Here is a 24315-nt window from a genome sequence, read left to right on the forward strand (position 1 = left end):
GTATTATGCTTCATACTACCGCCTACTTTAGTAACCTACCCTACATAATATGACAAGTGGTATTTGGTAAACACAACAGATTTGTTCACAAACAATGGGGAACAAGGTTATGATATTGACTGTGTTTACCTGTTTATTGAACAGTCAAGTGGATGCAGTTTTACAACTGAACCCAATCACCATGCTATACAAACTCAACACTGCCCTCCATTGGCTAGTGGGCGCATTTGGCTTACATTAATTTAGAAAATTACAATAAACTAGCTTTTTTTGGGGCGGCAGTAGCTCAGGAGGTAAAACGCTCGTTGCAGGTTCGATTCCTCCTCTGTATTATTTGTCGTAGTGTCCATTGATAATACACTGAATTCCCTCTAATGCACGGCTGACGCTATCGGTGTGTGAGTGTGCGTGAATGGGTTACTGTGAAGCACATTGTAAAGTGCTTTGGGAGGTCTTCATTAACTTGAAATCCGTGATATAAATGCAGATCATTTATATTTGACATATTCAGAAATTGATGTCTCGCCAGATTAATTCATCCGTGTGTTTGACATGCTGCCATTATTGTTCTTACAGTAGTACCAATTTCACAAATATACAGAGCACTGTAAATAACGATGTTCCATTTTTCTTAAACCCCAAACCTGGTCACAAGATGCTGGATACTATTGGTGTCGGCAGCAGTCCTGAGTACTGATATTTTGAATCGGTATACATCCAACTAACCTTTGTGCTACTAGTCCTTCTCGAATTGTGAATCAATGTATTTATTTCTTAAGTTAGTATTCAAATTACTACTGACTACTGACTTACTATTGTAGTCAAAAGGAACTACATTGTCCAATTCCATGCCTCCCTGGCAGGGTTGGGTAGGGTTACTTTAATTTGATTACTTTCAATTACTTTTGGATTAGTAATCCAAAATGTAGGTAACACCAATAAAGCTTCATTTACAGTCAGGCGGGTCTGGCTTCAACCAGGGAGCAGGGTTGGGTAGGGTTACTTTAACTTGATTACTTTCAATTACTTATGGATTACTCCAATAACAAATATGCTAATAAAATACAAAATAAACTAAATATGAATACAATTATGACTCACAACACGTGGTAAGCTTTCTCTCCTGGCTTTGATCTCTTTGATTTCCGGCAAAACTAACATAAGATGCGACAGAAACAAAATTAAGATAAATACAAACAGCTTGCCAACATCATTTTTGCCATTCCATGTATTCCGTTACTCCCCAAGCCTGCACAAAATTTAGTAATTTTATTCATATTTAGTTTCTTTTGTCTTTTATTAGCATATTTTGTATTGGAGTAATCCAAAAGTAATTGAAAGTAATCAAGTTAAAGTAACCCTATACAACCCTGCTCCCTGGTTTAAGCCAGACCCGCCTGACTGTAAATGAAGCTTTATTGGTGTTACCTACATTTATTTCCTGTTTATACGTGTGTAAGGAAGGTGTGTTGATATCCCCGTTTGAAATATAAAATAAAACTAAACTATATTGCCCAATGTGAACTACTACATCAGGACAGTTACAACCTCATTGTCCCGAGGCACCGTAAAGTTGTCGTTAAAGCGTCCAAGCTGAAATAAATACTTTTAGCACTAAAACGAAAACATCTTTACAAAGTGAATTGGTAACTAAAAGACATTAAATTTATTTTGTAAACACAAAATATCACAGCAAATAGCTACTGGATTTATTTGTTTTTATTTAATGTCTGACATAATGCTTCTCTGCTTGTCTGAAGTTTAATTTCAATTCCAATTTCGACGGTCATTTCTGGAAATACTGTATTCTCTGCACTTTAGGGCGCACCGGAAATACTTTACTGGATATTGTATTGTTTTATTTTAGTTGACTTTAGTTTTTTTTCAGTGAGCAGTACAATAAATGCGGGCCCATATCCATGACAACTTTGGTATTTTATTGTTATAGTTGATTAAAGAAAACTCAAATAGACCATCCTTTAAATATGTGGGAAATGTTTTTTTTTTCTTTAAATACTTTAAATTCATAATGTATATAGTAAGCTACTTCTTGTTTTACTGAATCTGGTGACTTTTTTATCTGCCGAATGCGTGTGCACAACATAAAACCCAAGACATTATCAATAATTAGCTTTCCATTTTCTCACACGGTTGCCGAGGCAACATTTGAGTTCAAAGTCTCAGCTAAGACATTAGTGCCTTCACAATAAAAGCAAAATAGTGAACATTTTTAAATGACTGATTCATAAAGCAGGACTGAATGAGCCTGGAAAATTGCCATCCTAATATAAAAGTAGAGACAAGAGAGAATACAAAAGAACACTATTTTTTTTCCCCTGGATTACAAAGGCGGGTAAGTAAATGAGCTTTGTAAAAGGGTAACTAAAAGCACAGCAGGTGACACCGGGTGCATTTTCATATAGTTAGCGCTATATACAATTATTTGTCCATCCTTCTATTCAGCCATTCATTTTCTACACTACTTATCCTCAAAAGTAACGCAGGGATGGCGGAGCGAGGCTCTTTCAAGGGGGGTGTGGGCTTGTTTGACTTCAAGATCATTTTTTTAACTTTTCCAGAATAAAGTGCACTTGTACTTCCATTACACTTGGGTACATCGGGTTTTTCAGTGGCAGAGTGTTTTGTTTACGTTTGGCCACAACATAGTGCATTAGGCACAAAGTACTAGCATTGAGTATAAAGTGGAGAAACACAGGAGCAAAAAATAACCCGGTGCGCCCTATAGTGCAGAAAATACAATAATTTGATAAAAATCCATAGGGCAGAGATTCCATTACGGACCTGTCAAAAGAGAGCAACGTCTCTATTCTCACTGTACACTTACCATGTGTTCAGATCACCAAGAAAACCTGGTCCTTTCTAGAGTTGATTAAAGAAATAGACTTAAATAATACGCAGAAAAAAAATATTATATCAATTGGAATTATTAGACTAAAACATGACTCACCGTTCAACAGTAATATCAATTTTGAAATGAATACCCATCTGCTCTTGGTGTGCAGGAAATTGAGGCTGAAATAATTCAACAAGGTATCCAGATTGCAACAGGTGGCTTCCAGAAGAACTTGACATTCATTTAATAGAGCCTCTTTTATTCCATATAATGTGCACCTGGATTGTAATCTTTGTAATAAAGCCGACTGTCATGGTGATATTTAACCGGAGGTATTCAGAGAGTCCAATCTTTTTTTTCTTTTTTTTTTTTTTTAAGATACTTGCTTTCTAATTTATGTACAGTACAATTCAAGGCTATATGCAGACCAAGAAAAAGCAAAATTTCCCTGCATTCAATTTTATTTTGTCCATTTTTTTCAGTAAAAATATCGTTTTGGGCTTTTTTCTTCTCTGATTTCCGATTTCACTTGCAATAAAGATTTCGGGTCTCGGCGCTGTGGAATGCTTAGCCCACTGAGATTCGATCTGCAACCTTAGTGAAACTGTTTAACTCTAGGCTTAAATCACACTTATATGCTATCACTTATGAATGACCTATATTTCACGTTGACAATATCTGTGTATTATTTTTTATTGCAACATCCGTTGCAGCCTGGTCAGCCTGGAAGGGGGATCATGTGCGGTCCCTTCTCAAGGTTTTTTCCTTTTCCTCATGTTGAATAAATATAAGTATATGCTTGGCACGTCCGATAACATTTTCAAGAAGCTCAATCAAAAACAGGTGATTTCACATGTGGATTTTTTGAGAGCCGTTAAGGCATATACCATCATTCTTTAAAAGCCACTCAAGTTGCTTAGCTGTACTAAACTACCATACAGGACATGATGCCCAGGTACTAATAAACACACGGTAAACAACCTACTGACAGTGTACCACGCGGATGCTATTTGTACGTCAAGTCTAGTCACATTTACTTGAATAGCCCTTAATCTGAAAATGTTTCAAAGGGCCGTACAGATTACAACGTCCCATGATCAAACCTACCAAGGGAGACAAGGAGAAAACTAATCAGATGAGCAACCAGGATCACATTGGATGACCTGCAAGCCTACACAGCTGTGGTGGGACGATATGTGCATTTGACAACTATTAGTCATACTCTGAATAAATATGTCCTTAGTGAAAGAGTGACAGGAATAAATCCCTTTCTCAAACAATACCATAAAAAAGCTTGTTTGGCATTTGCAAAAAGCTATCAGGGGGAGACAAATAACATGTGGAACTAGGTGCTCTGGTCAGATGAGACAAAAGTTGAACTTTTTGGGCCAAAACCAAAAAAAATACGTTAGGCGTAAGAGTAACACTGCACATCACCCTGAAAACACCATGCCCACTGTTAAACATGGTGGTGCCAGCATCATGCTCTGGAGTTTATTTTCTTTAGCTAGGACTGAGAAGATCGTTAATGTTGATTGGAAGATGGTTGAAGCCTAACACAGGGCAATTTTGGCAGAAAATAATGGGGCCCAGGTTCAACTTCCGACAGCACAACAACCCTTAACATAAAACAAAATCAACGATAAAATTCTTTGAAATTAACGACATAAAGGTTTCAGAATGGCCAGGCCAAAGTCCATACTTCAATCCTATAGAGCAGGGGTAGGGAACCTATGGCTCGGGGGCCATATATGGCTCTTTTCACGAGTATGTATGGCTCTGAAATAAAATGTTAACTATTGCACATCTCTCTGTGGCGTTCCAAAGTCAAGTGATTTCATCCCGATTTTGGTCCATATAAAGCCGAAGCAACTCAATGCAGGAGTTTGATAAAAAACCATTTAAACTGATAAATAAATAAAAACACTGGCAAACAACTTTGATTGGATGAGCAGTACAGGTGGGCGGATCCCTGCACACAGTGCAAGGCACTTCCTTCTCTCTCTCTCGCTCAGTGCAGTCTACACCGAAAGTAAATATGACGATATGCTTATCGTTTGCAGTAATTTGTGACATTTTTACAAAAGAACTTTGGATGCACATTGTTTTGAAACCGTTGTTGAGGACACATTTCATGGAAAAAAAATTGCCTCAAAGACAAATTGTAAATGGCATATTTACATTGATTTGGGACACAGGATTTGGCATTATTATCATTTCATACATTTGATTAAATTATCAAATGACACACAGTGAAATAAAATGTGCATAAGAATTAGCTTTTGTCTAGAGAGCGTGTTTGGCAGTTTTTTCAATTTTGTCTGAAAATATATGATGTGGCCCTCTCAATTTATTTTTAAAACATTTTTTGCTTTTATGGTTCTTTAGGTCAAAAAGGTTCCTGACCCCTGCTATAGGAAATTTGCAGAAAGATCTGAACAATGCTGCGCGCAAACGATCACCATCAAACCTTAAGAAAATAAAGCTGTAGTCGTTTTTTTCTGTTCGAATATGTGCAAAACTTATCAGGACAAACGAGTTTATACAAAGTATGAACACAAGGGGTGTTGCAATGCCTACTTTTATTGTTATTATTCTTTTTAAAATATATTTTTTTTTATTAGCACCATATAAAATGTTGAATACGTTTGGTTTATTTTCACGATTGTGTCTCACAGGTTGTTGATTTTAGAGTAGCTTGAAATTTGGCAACATGGCAATCATCTTCAAGGAACTGTTCATATATTTTTTTGTGGATAAGACATTTGGCTATACGTTTCGTTCTTGTCGTTTATGATAAGTCAAAATCCAATAAGTCATAGGAAAGGGGCAGATCACATATAGACACAGGATCACCTCCACACACTAAAACATAATTTGCTATCATGCTGTGCCAGCAGTGAGAGTGGCTGACCATAATGCAAATGAATAAAAGGCAGGAAGCAGAAATGACACAGATTTTTAATGAAGCTGTTGTGCCGACTCACGGGCACTTCTTACACAATGACTGAAAATTGGCCGCATCAGTGAAAGCTAATGATGGTAATGAGCTCGGAACTAATTGACTGCTAACCTGTCAAGGGTGCGGCCTACCTTTCCTTCAGGCTCGCTCCAGCCTCCAAAAAGATCAGATATTAGAAATACATATACATGTATATATATATTTATTTTTTCGACTCCCAACATCACCGTAGCCCCCTTTTCACATTTTTAATAAGAATCGACACATTTTGTTAGTCTACAGCCTTGCCATGGTACCTGTCACAGTCCTTCGCTCTTTGCCCTTGGTGCTCCAAATGCATTTCCCAGCGTTGATTTAATCACCAGCAAATTAGAGGTGGAGATTCAACAACGTTTAATTTCCGAGCATGACATCCATACGGGTGCGTGAGCGCGCTTGCTCATCTGCTTCTATTTTATGATGAAAGGAAGGTCGCCAAGAGTTTATTACAACACTTTATTGAATTGCTTCCTATGACTTTCTCTCATAAACCGTAAGATGATAGCCGTGCTTTGCCGAGTTTACGGAGTCTGCACACATGTATATGCGGTCTTTGTGGCATTGCGTTAATGGCTTTTATGTTTCTTTTTACAGCCAGGAAGTATGACAGCGGTGAATATCTTAACATCACCGGCATCACGAGGGATCAAGCCGGGGACTATGAATGCAGCGCTTTGAATGACATCGCCTCTCCTGATACTAAAACTGTAAAAGTCACAGTCAACTGTAAGTTGGCCCCGTCGTTCCCTTGCACGACTCGAGTCGGCCTCCTCAAATTTGAAATATACTTTTGTGGGGTGTCACGCCCCTGGGTATACCACCCAATGGATAACCCAGGGTTCAATTTTAATGGTGTGTTCTCGATGTATGAAAATTACTTGACTTTTGGTTGAAGTGCTTGTGAATGCTTGAAAGTCTGCTGAAAATGATGAAGACGGTGCTCTTTGGTGGCTTTGATTTGCCATTGCAATGTTTCTTCCCTTGTGATTAACGGCAGCTGGAATTAGTTTGTATAATGTTGTACTATGAAGATTCATCACTTTCTATAGGACACATGCATTCTACACCTAAACAGAACACAATGAATTCAAGGATTACACATCAGTAATGGACATTCAAAATGGGCCATACAACAAATTAAGCTAGCGTTTCCCAGGGCTAAATTGTAAAGGCCAACAACTTTATATTCCCGTCATTTTTACACCTATGTGGAGAGAGATTTTTCTCCCAAACATTTACATTCGCGATCTACTCAAGATCAAAAAATCATATTCCTTGATTAATGCCAACGCCAAGATTAAAAATGGCATGTGTGGTTCTGCTAAATAAATGATTCAGACTGGATTTTCATTCTAATTGTGCTGGAGATATTGCAAAATTGGCTTTGAAAGTCCTTAAAAGCTGCTTAAATTTGTCCATGAGAAATGTGTACAAACCTGCAGGTTCAAAAAATACAAAACAAACTATAAAGGGAAAAATTTCCTGCAACTGAAAATGTAAGCTACATATTACCGTCGTAAGCAACATTATTGCCCCATAGTGACAATAATTAAACAGTGTATAGTAGTCAAAATTATGAACCACATTGAGCAAAACTGTGCACTCTTCTTTGAAAGTATCCAATAATACAAACAAAATACTTTACAAAAAAAACAACAAAAATAATACAGAATTAAATACACAACAAAATAAAATGCATAAATAAATGAATACATTGCATTTATGTGATATATTAAGGGATATGATATGGCAAATGTTATAAGGTTTTTATTCATTTACACATTCATTTCTATATATGGCAGGATATATGTAAACCCCACCTTGCAACAGTCGCACAATAAGTGGAATGCTTAACGTTTCTAAACATTTAATGCGATAAGTCCCTTTTTGTCTGTGCATATAGGTGATTAATTCATGCTAAGGGAAGGCCTGACTGTTCCAAGAGCTATTCCATTATGCAGTTAATGAGACTTCCAAAAGTGTCAGGAGACAGTAATGAGGAGCCGGGACATTAATGAATGATACCGAGCAGTTGCTGCTGTGGTCACGGAAAAAAAGCACAATTTAGAGGCGTGAGAAGGAATGATATCATTGTCTTTACTTTTAGTTGTCCATTTACTTTTTTCTTATGGGCTTTTGTAATTTTTGCACAAAATGTAGGGTAGAGTACAGTAATCCCTGGGTTACCTGGGGTTATTGGGGACCAGAACCCCCCCGCGAAACGTGTGACTTAGCGAAGTAGCGACGCCCCTCATAATAGCCCCCGGTGATAAAAAGACAGAACGCAGAATTGCAGTTGAATGAATAGTCTTTATTTTCATTATACAAAAGTATAACCAAATTGGAGGGCTTCTTCTTTTAGTTTTAGAATCTGATTTAGAGAGCGGCTGCCTCACATTGGAGTATGCTCAGATTAAGATCTTGCGATGATTAAAATACCACCATCCCGAATGTTGCGGTTTCCAATGAGTTGTAATTTTCCATTTCATAGAATAGAATAGAATAAAATATAACTTTATTGTCATTGTTACAAAATGGGTTAACATATTGTGACAACGAAATTGGGCATGGCACTCCAGTTTCACATATTCACAGTGAGGATAAAATAAACCAAGAAGAATAGTTCATGAATCTGGTGTTGGTGAGATACAGGCTCGGCAAGATTGGCTTGTTATGTAGCCGTAGGAGTTAGACGAACCTGCAACACCGCTACTGCTTTCTCTCCCGACGCTGTCTCAGTCCCTTCACGGACCCGATAATAATCCACGGAGGACCGACTTGTGATCTCCATTGTGTACTTCTGACTTTCCTCAAAATTGTATTTAATATGAGTGTCACGGTTGCCCATTGACCTGGGCCCGCCTGTTTGGCGCCAGCTGCTGGCCGTTGCCTGATTGGCTTCCCTCCTATTTAAACTCCTTGTAAGTCCGTCAACGAACCTCTGCACTGGCAAGACTTGTATGTTGACTCCGTCTGGTATCCTGCTCATGTATCCAATATCCGATATCGACCCCATCTGTCTCGTCCTGTCCGGTATCTTGCTCCAGTCTCCAGTATCTGGTATCTATCCCATCTGTCTCGTCCTGTCCGGTATCCTGCTCAGGTTTCCAGTATCTGGTATCGATCCCGTCTGCCCCGTTCTGTCCGGTATCTTGCTCGTGTATCCAGTATCTGGTATAGATACCGTCTGTCCTGCTTTGTCCGGTATCTTGCTCCAGTCTCCAGTATCCGGTATCAATCCCGTCTGTTTTGTCCTGTCCAGTATCTTGCTCGTTTATCCAGTATCTGTATCGATTCCGTCTGTCCTGCCCTGTCTGGTATCTTGGTCGTGTATCCAATTTCCGGTATCGATTCCCTCTGTCGCTCACTAGTTTGGGATTTCTTTTGAACTTTAATCCAGATCACAGTTCAGAATGCAAATGGTTTGGGGGAAAACAACTTTAACATCTTACTCTTAAAAAAGAAAAATGAATTCATTTAACTACATGTTCATAAACGGCTATATTCTGTACAATAAAAACATTTTTATTTTATTTAGGTAGATTTTACATCTACCTCATTTTTTTAAACCAGGTAGTTTTATTTCTATTTATTCTTTTAATTGAACAATTAGACTTAAATGAGCAAATTTTACAAAAGCGATTCACTCATTGACTCTTTTCAATGAATGCAACATCTGTATGTTGTGCTGTGCCTGAAAGTTTTGCCCAGGTGGATTGACAAGGCTACGGGAATCTCAGAAGATTTCATGAAATTTCACGCTATAATAGCCATGCAATCAAGGGAGCTACCAGGACTTGTAAACAAAGGCTTGTTATTTGTTCAGTGATGCGCTTTATGGATCTTATTTCCTAGACATTTGTTCTCTTACCATTTGTAAGTAAGTTTAGTGTTTTTTTTTTAATAGTGATTTTTTTTCCTTATTTTTTAACTTCATTTTAAGCTTGTTTCCTGTCTTTTGACTTGTAAATTGGGTAGTTAACTATTTTAACTAGTCCAATATAACTGGGTTAATATGGCATCCTGTTTATCTTTTGAATTGTCTTTAAGTTTGTGTTTTGCATGTCGCATCAGCAAAAAAGAGGAAGCCTTACAAAAAAGAAAAGAACCAGATTAGTTCGTAGGGGGTCATAATGGTGCTTGTAAGCCCTGTAAATGCTTAAATTTATATTTTGTTTTTTCAAGAACTGAAAACGAATCTTGGGTGAAGGCCTTGTTAATGTTTGGCATTGCTGCCATATTTCAGAGCAATTCTTCTTAAAAATGCACATATATAATTTACCAATATTATTAACCACTGCTCTCAGGTGGTTTCACTTTGCCATTGCCATTGCATTTCTTTGATTAATAGCAGCTGTCATTAGTCTGTATGGAATTGTTTCTTAACAGAGCACTATGAATAACCTATATTTCATGTTGACAATATCTGTGTATTATTTGTCCTCATGTAGGTTTTAGATCAGGGGATGGTGGCATACTAATCTGTGGTTTGCAATAATCTGTAGTTTGTGCAGCCCTTTGAGAGATTGTGATTAGGGCTATACAAATAAGCATGACTTGACTTGACTATTAAATCTGTCGTATTGCAAGGATTACGTAACAATTAAAAGTAAGAGCTGAAGCCCGAGCCCGGATGTGACTCAATCCTGAACAGAAATTTTGATCGGGCCTAAAATGTCAATCATTACTTTTGGTTCGTGTCGGGAAGGGATATTCTCTCGCTGCCTTTTTTCTTAGATAATCCACGCTTGGCGTGCGTCCGTAATTGCTCTTAGTTTATATTTATTTTTGGACGGTCCACACGGTGGATTCTGTCCCCCCTTTTGCTATGACGCCTAAACGTGTTTCCTTTCTCTTTTCCATCGCTAGCACGCTATGCCGCGTTAGCCTCAGGAAATGAAAGTGACTCTTTTTTGTTGGTTGGAACAGCGCGGCTTGACAATCGGGGGCGTGCCCAGGGCCGGATTTTAACCGTTACGATAATATATTTTCAGGTCTTAATGTCACAAAATGGGAACAATGTAGGGCATATACAATATATATATGATCGACCATAGCTGTCAATACTTAATGAAGTGCCCTAATTCTTATCCAGATTACAGTATGAAACAAACGCGGTCTGTTTGAATGCTGCCATGTTGTAAGTAATAGATCCTCAGACTAAAAAGCCGTTGTACACCTCATCAATATATTGTGGGGTCAGAAGTGAAAGACAGAATCGGAACAAGATCATGGTTATGCGATGGCGCAGTTTCAACCCCCACCGAATCTGAGTTTGCCAGGCAATCTTGCTGAGAATTAACAGAGTTAGATTCAACTTGAAATATTTTATGTTGCCAGCGATGTCTTGGAAAGGGACGAGCAGGTGCAATGTGCAACGTTCCCTCATGTCACCGGCAAGGAGGCGATTAAAGTAAGCAATGCATTTGTTTTCGCAGAACTGAATAAAATTACAGCGTTGAAGATAAAGTTTAAGGAGTACTGCAAGCCCGGATAGGACTTGACTAATCTACCTCACATATTCTTCACGCAGGCACAGAAGCAGTTGGAACCGATGGATGCATACATGACAGATTTAAAAGACAAAGTGAAAGAGGGTGTGGTGATCTGCATGATTCCCTAGTACAGGGGTGGCCAATCTGGTCCTCGAGAGCAGCATGTATTGCATGTTTTGGAGGTTTCTCTGCTCCAACACAGGTGATGCCAATTTTCAGCTTGTTGGCAAGCTTTGTGAGAGCTTGACTATGATTCAAGTGATTAGAATCTTCTGTATTGGAGCAGAAAAAACTCCAAACACATGCAGGACATGCGGCTCCCGAGGACCAGGTTGGCCACCCATCCCTAGTATGTGACCGAATCCTGTGCATTATCAATGTTCACATGATAAGCAGACTGCTAAGAGAAAACAATTGATATACGCAGAGCAAATGAAATAGCAACTACAGAGTTAAAGCGTTGAGAGAAGAGGTGGAAATGCTGTCAAGGAAAAATACTTTGAAGTGAAAATAACAGCAGGATATGCAGTCAAATTGCAATCTATGTGGTTTCAAACATTGGACCAATAGTTGTCCTGTTATGGGGGAGGAATGCAGACAGTGTCAAAAGAAGAATAATTTTGCTAGAATGTGCAAAACACAGTCAGTCAGGCTCATGGAGGCCAGGAAAAGGATAAATGCAATAGAGCAAAGCAAAGAGGAAGTAGACGAAATGTTCATTGCTACACTTAGAGTGGAAAACACATTGGTGTCATAGTTTGCAGAATTTGAAAACAAGGAGGAAAAATTGGCTAAAACCATTAGGATTGATTCCAAAATTGTGATATTTGAATTGGACACTGGAGCAGACTTTAAAGCAATGTCTGTGAATACGTTAAATGCAATGGATGTCAGAGGCAGACTCAGAGCCAGTAGGAGCAAACTGATGGTGTTCTTTAGCCAGAAAATAACACCACTGGGAAAAGTGCTCTGACATGTGATTACAAAGGCAAAAGGCACCAAATAGAGTTTTAAATTACACAAGAAAATGTACCATCAATACTGGGTGGGGTAACTTGTGTGAAATTAGGCCTAGTGAAGAGCGTGCATGAAGTAAAGATGGATGATGAACTACATAAACGCTATAAAAAAGCTGTTTGACGGACTGGGTTGTATACCTGGTCAGCACCTTATTGTTATTGAACCACACTGTTAGACCTTGTTGTGCATTCACCCAGGAGAGATCCTGTGACACTGAGAAACTGGGTCGTTGAAGAGTTGCGTGCATAAAAACGGGTGTGATCACAAGGCAAATAGAGTGGGTCAATAGTATCATCTCTGTGGTAACACCTAAGAAAATTCATATCTGCATGGACCAAAAAGACTTTGATGAAGCTATTACACGAGAGCACTATCCATTACTGACTGTAGAGGAAGTAGTTTCTTGTATGCCGAATGCCAAGTACTTCACAATGCTAGATGCTAATAAAGGCTTTTGGCAAATCAAACTGTATGAAGAGAGCTCAAAGCACCTTTAACACCTGCATAGGGAGATATAGTTTCCTGCAGTTGCTGTTTGGAATCTCTTGAGGACCAGATGTGTTCCAGAGAGCCATGCCTCAGATAATGGAGGGTCTGGGAGGTGTTGCAAATAATATTGATAACTTGGTTGTGTTGGGAAACTCTATGGAAAAGCATGATCACAGGCTCAGGTTGTTACTACAGAGAGCGAAAGAATACAACTTAAAGCTGAACATAGACAAGTGCATGTTCAGGACCAGTGAAATAAAATACATTAGACACAAGTGCCAGTAGCCTGAAAATAGATGAGGGAAAAGTCAGAGCAGTGACACTGCTCCCAACACCAAAAAACAAGCAGGAATTAATGTGGTTCAATGCCATGACCCAGTACCTTTCAAAATGTATGCCTAATTTGACAGAAATTAGTGCTCTTATATGAAAGCTGCTTGAAGGAGACGCAATTTGGTATTGGGAGAAGCCACAAAAGAAATGTTTTGAAAAACTTAAACAGTAGGTCCCCAATGCACTGACTCTGAAGTTTTATGATGTCAACAAACCTATAATTTAACAGTAGATACCAGCTCAGAAGGCATAGGAGCAGTTCAAGTGCAGGAAGGATAACGGGTAGAATATGGATCAAGAGCACTGACTGTCAGTGCCGATATGTGCTGACTGAAAAAGTGATACTTGTTCTTGTTTATGGATGTAAAATTTTCCACCAGTATGTATGTCTAAGGAAAGTCCATTCGGGTTAAGCGTGACCATAAGCAACTGGAGAGCATCCTCAAGAAGTAATTTGGGGCGGCAGTAGCTCAGGAGGTAGAGCGATCGTTTTAGGATTAAGGGATCCCAGTTCGAATCCCGGCTTGTCCGTGTTACATGCCGAAGTGTCCTTGGGTAAGACACTGAATCCCCAATACCCCCAATAAGCAGGTTAGCGCCTTACATGGCTGCACAGATCATGGCCGCTATTGGGAAATGTGAAGCACAATGTAAAGCGCTTTGGGAAGTCATTGACTTGAAAAGCGCTATATAAATGCAGATCATTTCATTTCAGATCATTTCATTTCATTTCATTAATTACATGGTACTATTCTAGGGCATCAGAGGTTGCTGTTGAGGTTGCAAAGATATAGCCTGAAAGTTCATTTCCGTCCTTCGTCCTTATTGGACTTTTAGGGAGGAAATCACACACACACACATCTGGACTGATGTCAAAGGAGCAAAGCCTATTGTTTCTAGTCAAATGAGACAGGGAATGCTGAGAAAAATACAAAAGTCTCAATTAGGCATTGTGAAGTGCAAAGAACAAGCGAGATACATTCTGTATTGGCCAAGCACGACTTCACATATATAGAATCGGGTGTATCTGTGTACTGCCAAGAGAACCAGAAAATTAACCAGAAAAATAACTTTGTTTTCACACCCCCTTCCGGGAAGAACATTGGAGCAAAAGTGGGCACTGACCTATTTCACGATAGAGGATCTGACCTCCTGTTGTGTGTCGATTATTTCTTAAAATTGACAGAAATCATCAAACTGAAAAATATCACCACTAGCACTGTCATAGTTGCCCCAAAGTCCATCTTATCGGCATTAGTGGCATTTGGATTTCGGATAATGGACCCCAATATGCTAGTGCTAAGTCTAGATACTTTGCTAACCAGTGGAAGTTCAAAATCTTACTTCAAGTCCTGGGCATGCACAATCCAATGGGCAATAAAAACTGTAAATTATATGTTGAAGTAAGCAGAGGACAGTCGTGGTGACCCCTTTAACTTTTGGAATATTACAACCATATATTATTAACATATATAATTTACCAATATTATTAACCACTGGAGAGACTAGGACTGTCACCTTCCCAGCTACTTATGGGAATGCGGCTACGAGGAAAACTGCCAACATCAACTTAACTGCTTACTCCAAAAGTATCTGAACAAGTGCACAATCAGCTGAAAGAAAAGCCACATAAACAAAAACTGTATTTCAACAGCTGAACAAAAATATTGTGACTTGCAAGAAGGAGACATGGTCAAGATGCAAAGAGGAAAGACCTGGAAGCCAGCTGTAGCCCTGCACCAGCATGAGAAACCAATACATTTTGTTGTTCGTACGGCTGATGGGACACCATACAGGAAAAACGACTGAGGCGACATGTCCTTACGCTAAGGATTTGGACATTGAAATTGACTTAGAGACACAAGACTGTGACACAAGTGTGAAAACGAAACATTAGCAGGTTCACCAGAGCACACTGTAGGCATATACAACCCAGAAACAACTGGTGAGAATTCTGAACATCATTTTTACATCAGGTCTGACGTGAGTAAATTATTTTATTTTATTGCTAAGTTCTTGTTCTTCCAAATGGGCTTAAGTCTGGCAAGTGCGGCCGTGGTTTTAGCTATCCTGGCCATGATTTCTGGTTGTGATCCCTCTTCTTATATGACAGCTGCAATATATTTAAAGACCAAACTCTTTGGGGTTCATGGTGGTGTTTGTCGTGTTATTTTGGGATTTGTTGGTCATTACTTTTTTCTCTGTGCACATTGTCATCACATGCTGGGCTGATGCTTTGTCCAGGCGATCGACCAGATCTCTGAGTTCCTGTTCTTCTGCCAGTCTGGTAATATCATCAGCAAAATAGAGGTTGATGACATCGTGTTCCCCAATGTTGTATATTCATGTTGGTCCAGGGCTACAGTCAAGATCAAATTCAGGAAGATGTTGAAATGAAGTTGGAGAGAAAATACAGCCTCTTCTCACACCGACTGAGGTCTGAAACAACGCTCCCAATGTACCATTTATCAGTACCGCACGGTTGTCATTGGCATACGGCTGTTCAATGGTCTGAACACGTTTTGGCCCATGTTGTACTTCCGCATGGTGGCCAGCAAGGTGGCTTTCTGTAGTCGGTCAAATGTACTCATTATACATTTTTTTTTTTAATCACAAAGTTGAGCCATGCAATGTAAAGTCTTCCTGTACATTTTCCATTTGACTACTACCTATGGTTTGGGTCCTGCTTCATTATGATATGTCTTCTGGACATTATTTCTGTATAATGCCTGCTGCTAATGAGCCGGGTCTGAGCAGAATTTTATACATATGGTTTTATACCTCTGCAGAGACTCGGGTTTAAGGATGGGAAAAACTGTTATAGTATCATTACGCTATGCTCCGCTTCAAATAAGGCGTGTCATCATCCGAGGACACATTTGCATGGGACAAGCATGTGACTTTTCCTTTTAAAATGGGCCAACTGATGAGGATGAAGCCTTTGTCAGACAAAGTCGCCGTTCCTGAAGCACTGGAGTCATACTGTGAGTGGGAGTAAGCTGTCGTTCGTCAAGTGTTAAGGCAGTGTTTCCTGCCCTGAGTTATCAGCCAGTGACAGAACGTCAGAGCGTTCCTGTCACTGAGCAATTGCTCATTCTCTTTTATTGATTTCTGACAGAGTGTAAAATTGTCCAGACCTTGTGGGTTGCTTCCTTTCAGTGATTTGTAAATTAGCCTATGGAGAATGACGCCCAGGGCGCTCGATATCACCCTTGATACGGACATTGTTCGTATGTCTAGGAGAACATAATGCATGGTAATGAATAAGAATAAATGCACATATTTTACAAGATGTCTTGAAAAACTCAGTGGATTTGAGATTAAGCTAAAACATATAGCAGGGGGTGGCCAACCCGGTCAACAAGAGACGCATGTCCTGCGTGTGTTTGGAGTTTCTCTGCTCCAATACAGTTTATTCCAATCACCTGGATCATTATCAAACTCTCACAAAGCTTGCTAACAACCTGAAAATTGGCATCCAAAACATGCAGGACATGCGGCTCTCCAGGACCGGTTTGGCCTCCCCTGATATACAGTAGTCCCTCTCTGTATCGTGTTATATACAATGATTTTAATCAGCGACACCTATCAACCGATCAGTCTTTGCATCAATATATACCACAAGGTTATAAATAGCCTAACGGTCATCCACAGATACGCACAGTAGCTCTTAATATAGTCTAAATTTAATTTAGTTCAGAGTGCCTTACGTATGAAAAAAAAATTGCAAAATACTATTTTTCGAGATGTTCCCTATAATCCATAGCGCTCATAGTATCGACCATTTAAGGTAGTGTTTCCTTCATCCGCTATTGGTTTGTTCGACTATTCTAACTCGCTGTTTGTTATTTTGACAACTAAACACTGTTTGCAACATTGCCAATAAATATGAACACACTTTAGTTGTAAATTTTCATTTTTGTACCCTAGGTGATTAAATAGAAATGAAGGGCTTTAGAGGACCTTTAGAACAGGTTGGAATTTTTCCTTTTGAGGGTTTTTGTACAGTCCTCTTTTGTTAACCCTGCAACTTCAAAAATAATTAATGCCATCTCACCTTATGTTGAGTGTCTAATAAACTATAAACCATAAATATATTCTAAACTACATTTAAACCCCCCAAAATTAACAAAACAATTAGGATAGATAGATTTGTCTGAAATTCCAAACGGAGCCACTTTCAATATGTACTGTGTTACTTGCAAGAATCAATGACGTGGGTAATACAATTGGTAATGCTTAAATTTATTTTAGGTAGGTAAAGACAGGCATGAACATATCCTACCTTTTGGCAGAATTCATCGTTTTTAAGGTAAGAAAAAGGTGACCTACGTCAATTATGTAGATCTGACGAGGTGGAGGGTGTTATGTTGAGATTTTGCAGAGAGTGAATCAGGCATCTGAGGTGGTGCGCTTCATCTAAAATCAGTGAAGTTATCAGGGGTGGGAATACCATATTCAGTGCTGCCTATTGCCCAGTGAAGCTTAACGTTTAACCCTTGTTCTAAATTTCTGGGACTCAACAACTTGCCATGTCTTATTGTGAGCAGGCCATATTCAGAGTTTTGCGGCAGTAATATACTCTCTGCTCTAAATAAATGTTTTTAACTTCACTTTGAAGTGAAAGTGGAAATTATGCTGTACCGGAGTTTACAACTGCCGCCGATGACTATGTGGTAGAGATACTAACCACAGGCAACCCCAAAAAAACATGAAGAGCAATGACAAATCTACACTAGTCACCAGGTGTTTATCATATCCTCTTCGAACACATTAAAATTCAATGTAATGCGTACCTTTCTGCATAATTTAGTGCTAAAATGTTTTGACAGTTTGTTGATTAAAGGCACGAGATGAGGATTTGCCAAACTATGGGACCGGAAACATAGCTGTTGTTGACATCGAGAGACTTTGTTGAATAAAACATCAGTTGCTTTTTTTTCTCACACCGTGGTGGGGGATCAGTAACACTACACAGTTTTGATGATCTGATTCGAACATTGAGGTTACAGCGCCTTTCTGCATACTTTAGTGGTAATGTAAATTTTCATGCTCATGCCACTTTGATATTAATATTTATCAATCCTGACATCCTTTTTTGAGTAATGGTCAGCCTGAATATGCAGCTATTCGCTTGAGAAACACATTCAAGGCCATTTGATTGATAACAAAGGCTTGCATACACAATACTGTATCTACTTTACACATTTAAAGAGTTTTATAAAGTTTTTAACCGTTTATTCGTACATTCAACATTTTTCGCTGACTCTACGCTTCGACTCTTGTTTTGCTAGAAAACATTTGAGCCTTATTCCAATCTCTGACTCATTGCGGGAGAAGCCAAAAGTATGAATAGATCCATGAAGACCAAAATGCCCCTCCAAAATATAGCATTGCCTTCTTCTACACCAAAAGAAAGTATTTTTCTATCTTTAAGCTGCATCTTTACAGAGAACATAGTTATGTTACTTATGTTTATATAACGTTGGCATAGTGCAAACTGCACGCTGTTCTGACTTATAGTCTGAAAATTATGGTAGTTCTTGCCAGTAAATGCCATTAAAGGATGCTCTCAGTTTTTCAATTGTGGTATTTTGTTCAGAAACGTTATCGTAATTACAAATTTAAATGTGATTCTTGCAATTTTCTTCAACATACACACCCTTAGTGTTGTAACCAATCATCTGCTCCATCTGCCAACACAGAAGCTCTATGTAGGAAAGGGCAAAGCCGACTTTACTTCCTCAGAAGGCTGGCCTCCTTCAAAATCTGCAAAAAGCTCCTGAACATATTCTATGAGACAGTAGTGGCAAGCGCCCTCTTCTATGCGACAGCGTGTTGGGGAGGCAGCGTCAAGAAGAAGGATGCCTCTCGTCTCAATAAACTGGCTAGGAAAGCAAGCTCTGTTGTAGGCAAAGAGCTGGACAGCCTAACAACAGTAGCTGAGAGACGGGCACTGGAAAAGCTGCGATCAATCATGGACAATCCATCGCATCCACTACACAGCATTATCTCCAGACAGAAGAGCAGTTTCAGCGACAGACTGCTGTCACTGTCTTGTACTACGGACAGACTGAAGAGATCTTTTCTTCCTCATGCCATGAGGCTCTTTAACTCTACCCGGCAGAGTAAAAGCCCACAGTAAACCACACCACCTACATTGCATATTACCGAATCTTATTGCAATATGTATTCCGTGTAGCACTATTTAGTTATTGTATATAATAATAATAATAATAATAATAATAATAATAATTTCCTTTGTATTGTCATTCTTTGTAACAATGTACACAGAACGAAATGTCGATACACCTGACCCGTTGTAGCGAGTCGATGCAGCCGCAGCCAGAGGGCGCCGCCATTATACCAATTAGGTATGTCTCGGCCGAGGCGCGAACCAGCGACCTCCCAGTCTCAAAGCGGGCACACTACCATCTAGTATAACACGCTACAGTGGGCATTTGCATGTCACACTGGGTATTTGTATATTGTATTCTTTTTGCTTTATTATTGTATTGTTCTCAGCTCAGGGATGCTGCTGGAAATGTGACTTTCCCTTCGGGGATGAATAAAGTATCTATCTATCTATCTATCTATCTATCTATCTATCTATCTATCTATCTATCTATCTATCTATCTATCTATCTATCTATCTATCTATCTATCTATCTATCTATCTATCTATCTATCTATCTATCTATCTATCTATCTATCTATCTATCTATCTATCTTTCTATCTATCTATCTATCTATCTATCTATCTATCTATCTATCTATCTATCTATCTATCTATCTATCTATCTATCTATCTATCTATCTATCTATCTATCTATCTATCTATCTATCTATCTATCTATCTATCTATCTATCTATCTATCTATCTATCTATCTATGTGGTTTGACATGATCTTAAAACATGTTTATCGATGAACCACAGGCTCAATGGCTAAAGTAGACAAGTCATGCTCAAGGTTTTTAACATAACTAATAAACATGTACTGAATCAGAACAGTTTGCTTTTGTAGTTAGCGCAATGTAAATTATTCCATGATCAACGATATACCGACTTCGTCTAAATCTACCAACACACGTAGCTGGGGCATATGACAAATGTCCATGGTTAAAAATGAGAAGGCAAATGCCTTTTTTGTCTGTATGGATCGCTTGATTGCCAATGGCATTCCTAAAGTTTGCTGTGATAGGTTCAAACTCAACAGTGATACTAATAATGTAGATCATTATAGTGTCGAATAAATTATATGAGAAGGGTAAATGCCGACTTTAGTGCATTATAATAGTCAAACCCCTCTGGTCAGATTACATTACTCACATATTTTACGTATTGTTTTATAACAGTATCCACACGTTAGTATGAATATACTGGCCAAGAATGTGTACAATTGTATCTCAGTGATAGAGGGAGTTACTTTTCTCAAATCGGCCCATCCAAATTAAGTCCGAAACACAAGTTCATTGTGATTAATTTAGTTTCCCCATCACATTCCAACACCATTGTAATCATGTCAATTTTGGGGGCTTGGGTGAGCTATTTAGCAAAACAGTTTCATTCCAATTTCGAATGAACTAATTTTTGGAGGGCATAACAATGCAGTTAACCCCGGCGCTAATTACAGATTATGGCCAATAATTAAAATAACAAAGTAATGAAAACAAATCTAAACCTCAGCATGGAGCTAGGATAAGGCTCATGAACACTAAGCTTGTCATTTGGCTTCCAATATTACAAGGCTATGTACACGTGGAGATTGACTGCATCTTCATTGAGTCACTGTTTAGCCTCTGGCTATCTTTATGTTACAGCTAGCCACATTATTCAATTACTGGTTCTCATTTCCTTGTTGCTCTTGATTGGTTTTAGATTTTCATATAGCTGATAATCAAATGTTTGCTAGTTTACTCTTTAAAGTTTTTTTCTTTAAAGGTATCTTTGACTTACTTTTCCAATGCACATAATTCGTCCTCTCTGCAAGTTTTTGGCTCATGATCTGTCAAAACAGACTCAAAAGCATTAATTCAGATTCAGATTCAGATTCAGATTCAGATCTACTTTATTGTCATTCTAGTACACGTGTATACAGAACGAAATGTCGATGCATCTGACCCCCACAGTTTCCTTGAATGTACAGATATAAATAAAGTTGTATTGTATTTTGGCTACGTATAGTATTTTACCATAGTGCCGATAGTGCAAGAAGAGTAGCTAACCAGATGTGCAAAATGGGCAGTCAGGTTAACAAGTCAGGTACACAGTAACATTAACACTGTAACAATAACGCTGTAATTACCATAGTGCAGAGAGCAATGTGCAATGAGTGGCAAGCTATAAAAAACTGCCAGTAGTGCAAAAAGTCAGATTAGCAGCCGTTTAGATTTAAGTTAACTGTAGTTGTCTGAATTTCAGGGATGGATAAAACAGAGACCCCTCTGTCATTTCACTGACATAAAGCACTCAAATGAATTAAACAGTTCTCTACAGCTGATGACTACGAACGTCAAAAAGTCAGGCAGTGAAAGTGGTCGGCGGCGCCCTCTGTTGGCTGCGGCTGCATCGGCTCGCTACAACGGGTCAGGTGCAATCGACATTTCGTTCTGTGTACATTGTTACACAGAATGACAATACAAGGAAATTATTATTATTATTATTATTATTATTTACTCATACTTCAGATGAAGACATACTAGAGAAGTGTTTCTCAACTGATGGGTTGGAACCCAAAAGTGGGTCGCAGACCCGTTTTTGGTGGGTCGTGGACCTTTGCCTTGGCAATATAAAGCTAAAAAGAAGAAGAAACAGAGGGTCAATTACAACCCTTAACATTAGTTAATGTAGTAAATAATCATGTTGGTTTAAGATGAGGTCATTGTGTCATTGTAATCCTGTGCAGTCCTTTGAGACATTTTTGTGATTAAGGGCTATATAAATAAATTTGACTTGACTTGAATAATGCTCAGCTTGATTTCTTCTACCTGTTCAGTCAATTTACGCGTCTGTGAGGGACCAAGTCTCATTTTATTGTGATTTTTGCTGTTTTTATTTATTTTTACCGCCATTAATAATGGGTCCTAAGATAGGGGGAAGGACAAGTAAAAGACAGTGATAACAACGATAGAGTTGAAAAAGGAATTGCAAAATGTGAAATTGGTGTAGAAGTGTCTGCCAATGAAGCACTGCTGGAAGGGACAGTGAAGTTGAAAAAAAATATTATATTTTCAGGCACATATTGCCAGTATATTAATGTCTGTTAATCGTTTTTAATTACGTAATTTAATACCTATTGATGTTAAGGTAGATGTTTTATTAATATGTTGAATTATTTTAGTATGTGGAAATAATAAAGCAGTGTTAGGGTGTTGCTTATATTAAAGTGCTTGTATGCAGTCATTCTGGTTTTGCTGGTCATTTTTTTATTTATTTTTTGCAAAATAAAAGGTGAATATATTCTATCTATTTTTTGTTCAATCTTTTCATTTGAGACATTCAGGAAGTGGAATTGATTTTTTGATTTGGGTTGCAGCTCCTCATCAGGGTGGAATGGTTCCTGAAGTCAGACGAGTTGAACACTAATGTCCTAGAGCAGGGGTCGGGAACCTTTTTGACTCAAAGAGCCATAAAAGCAAAAAATATTAATTTTATTTTGGGAAAGAACCACACCATATATTATGAGACAAATTTACTAAATTGCTAAACCCGCGCCCCAGACAAAAGCTTAGTCTTCAGCACATTTATTTTTGATGATTTGATAAAAATTATGAAAAGAGAATAATGCCAGAGCCCCTGTCCCAAATTCAACAAACAGACCACTTTAAACTTGTCTCTTTCTTGCAATTACTCAAGATCGGTTAAACTCCTTTTGACCCTTTTTTTCATACATATTGGTTTCAAAACCAGATGCAAGCATTTATTTTGTAAAAACGTCACAACATTCTGAGAATAGGGAGCCTTATGTGCTTACCTTTGGCGAGAGATGGGAGGGAATGCTTGTACTTTTTGCATAGCTCCACCCATCCCTCCCACTCACCCAATCAAATGACTAAGTTCTCTTCCGGTGTTTTGGTGTATTTACAGTTCTGTGGATTCATCATAAAGTATCTGAACACTGAACACAGATTATATAGTGAACTTTTAAATAAAGGATTCTTTAGCGTTGTACAGCCAAAACGAGTTTTTTTTCCCCCTTTTTTTGTGTGACACCTTGACTGTAAATTGCAGTGAAAAACGTGCCCTATATATACTGCGAAGTGTTTCCTTTGCATTTAGCTTTGGTTTGGCTTTACGTGTACCTGAATAGAATAGACAATCTCAGTTTTGAACAAGATGGAGAAATTTTGCATGCAATCAAATTGGTCTCTGAGCCATAGGTACTCATAGAAAGAGCCATATATGGCTCGCGAGCCATAGGTTCCCGACCCCTGTCCTAGAGCATTGTTTTCCTTGCAATGTTAAAAGAATAAAATACACCCCTCACGCCCCTCACAAACACTGGCAGTTTTATGTGTGAGTCCTTCTTTAAAACTAAGATTTTCAATGGAGTTTCACTTGACACTACAAGCCTGGCTGAGAAAACAAACTCATAGTATAAGGTCCTAATACTTAACTATAGAAAATCATGGGCATATCCGTTTTTACATGTAAGGAAGAAATTCCTTTTTTTAAAACAAGATTAGGCTGAATTTTTCTATAAACGTGTGACCGCTAACGCCATCGTGTTTTATTGACTGGCATTTTCTAATACTGAAAAGCTCAAAAAGGTTGATTCAGCCGAATAGTCACCCTTAAGGGACCTAAGCTTTTTGACCTTCCTTTGTGATTTCGAAAGCACTTCCTGCTCCTTATTGAATGGCACTCTATAGTTTTGAGAGCACCTTTATGTAGCACAATAAAATTTGATGGCATGAACAAGCTTTCACCACATCAGAACAAAAACAACCAACTGTCTTTTCTAACACGCAGCTGCTTAAGGTCTCTCCAGCTGTTATTGCCTCGAAGCAGGAATTCAAGACGGATGAGCAAACCTGTCAATGTCGTGCTAATGCTAATCTTGATTTTTTTTTCTCATCTAAATAATGCATTATAATGTATTGATATTTGAAGTGTCACTGAA

The 24315-nt window shown here is 38.5% G+C and overlaps 1 protein-coding gene across 2 annotated transcripts in view; it reads left to right on the forward strand.

Moving 5' to 3' along the window:
* Positions 1-24315, forward strand: part of negr1 (neuronal growth regulator 1) — a 225498-nt gene that overhangs the window by 103341 nt on the left and 97842 nt on the right. For both annotated transcript variants that reach the window (XM_088349976.1, XM_088349977.1), the window contains exon 4: positions 6450-6581. In XM_088349976.1, the coding sequence (XP_088206102.1) occupies positions 6450-6581 (132 nt within the window). The remainder of the gene's footprint in view (positions 1-6449; positions 6582-24315) is intronic.

The sequence above is a fragment of the Urocampus carinirostris genome, chromosome 12, assembly GCF_059441175.1.
Source record: "Urocampus carinirostris isolate Australia breed hairy pipefish chromosome 12, RoL_Ucar_1.0, whole genome shotgun sequence".
Lineage (NCBI taxonomy): Eukaryota > Metazoa > Chordata > Actinopteri > Syngnathiformes > Syngnathidae > Urocampus > Urocampus carinirostris.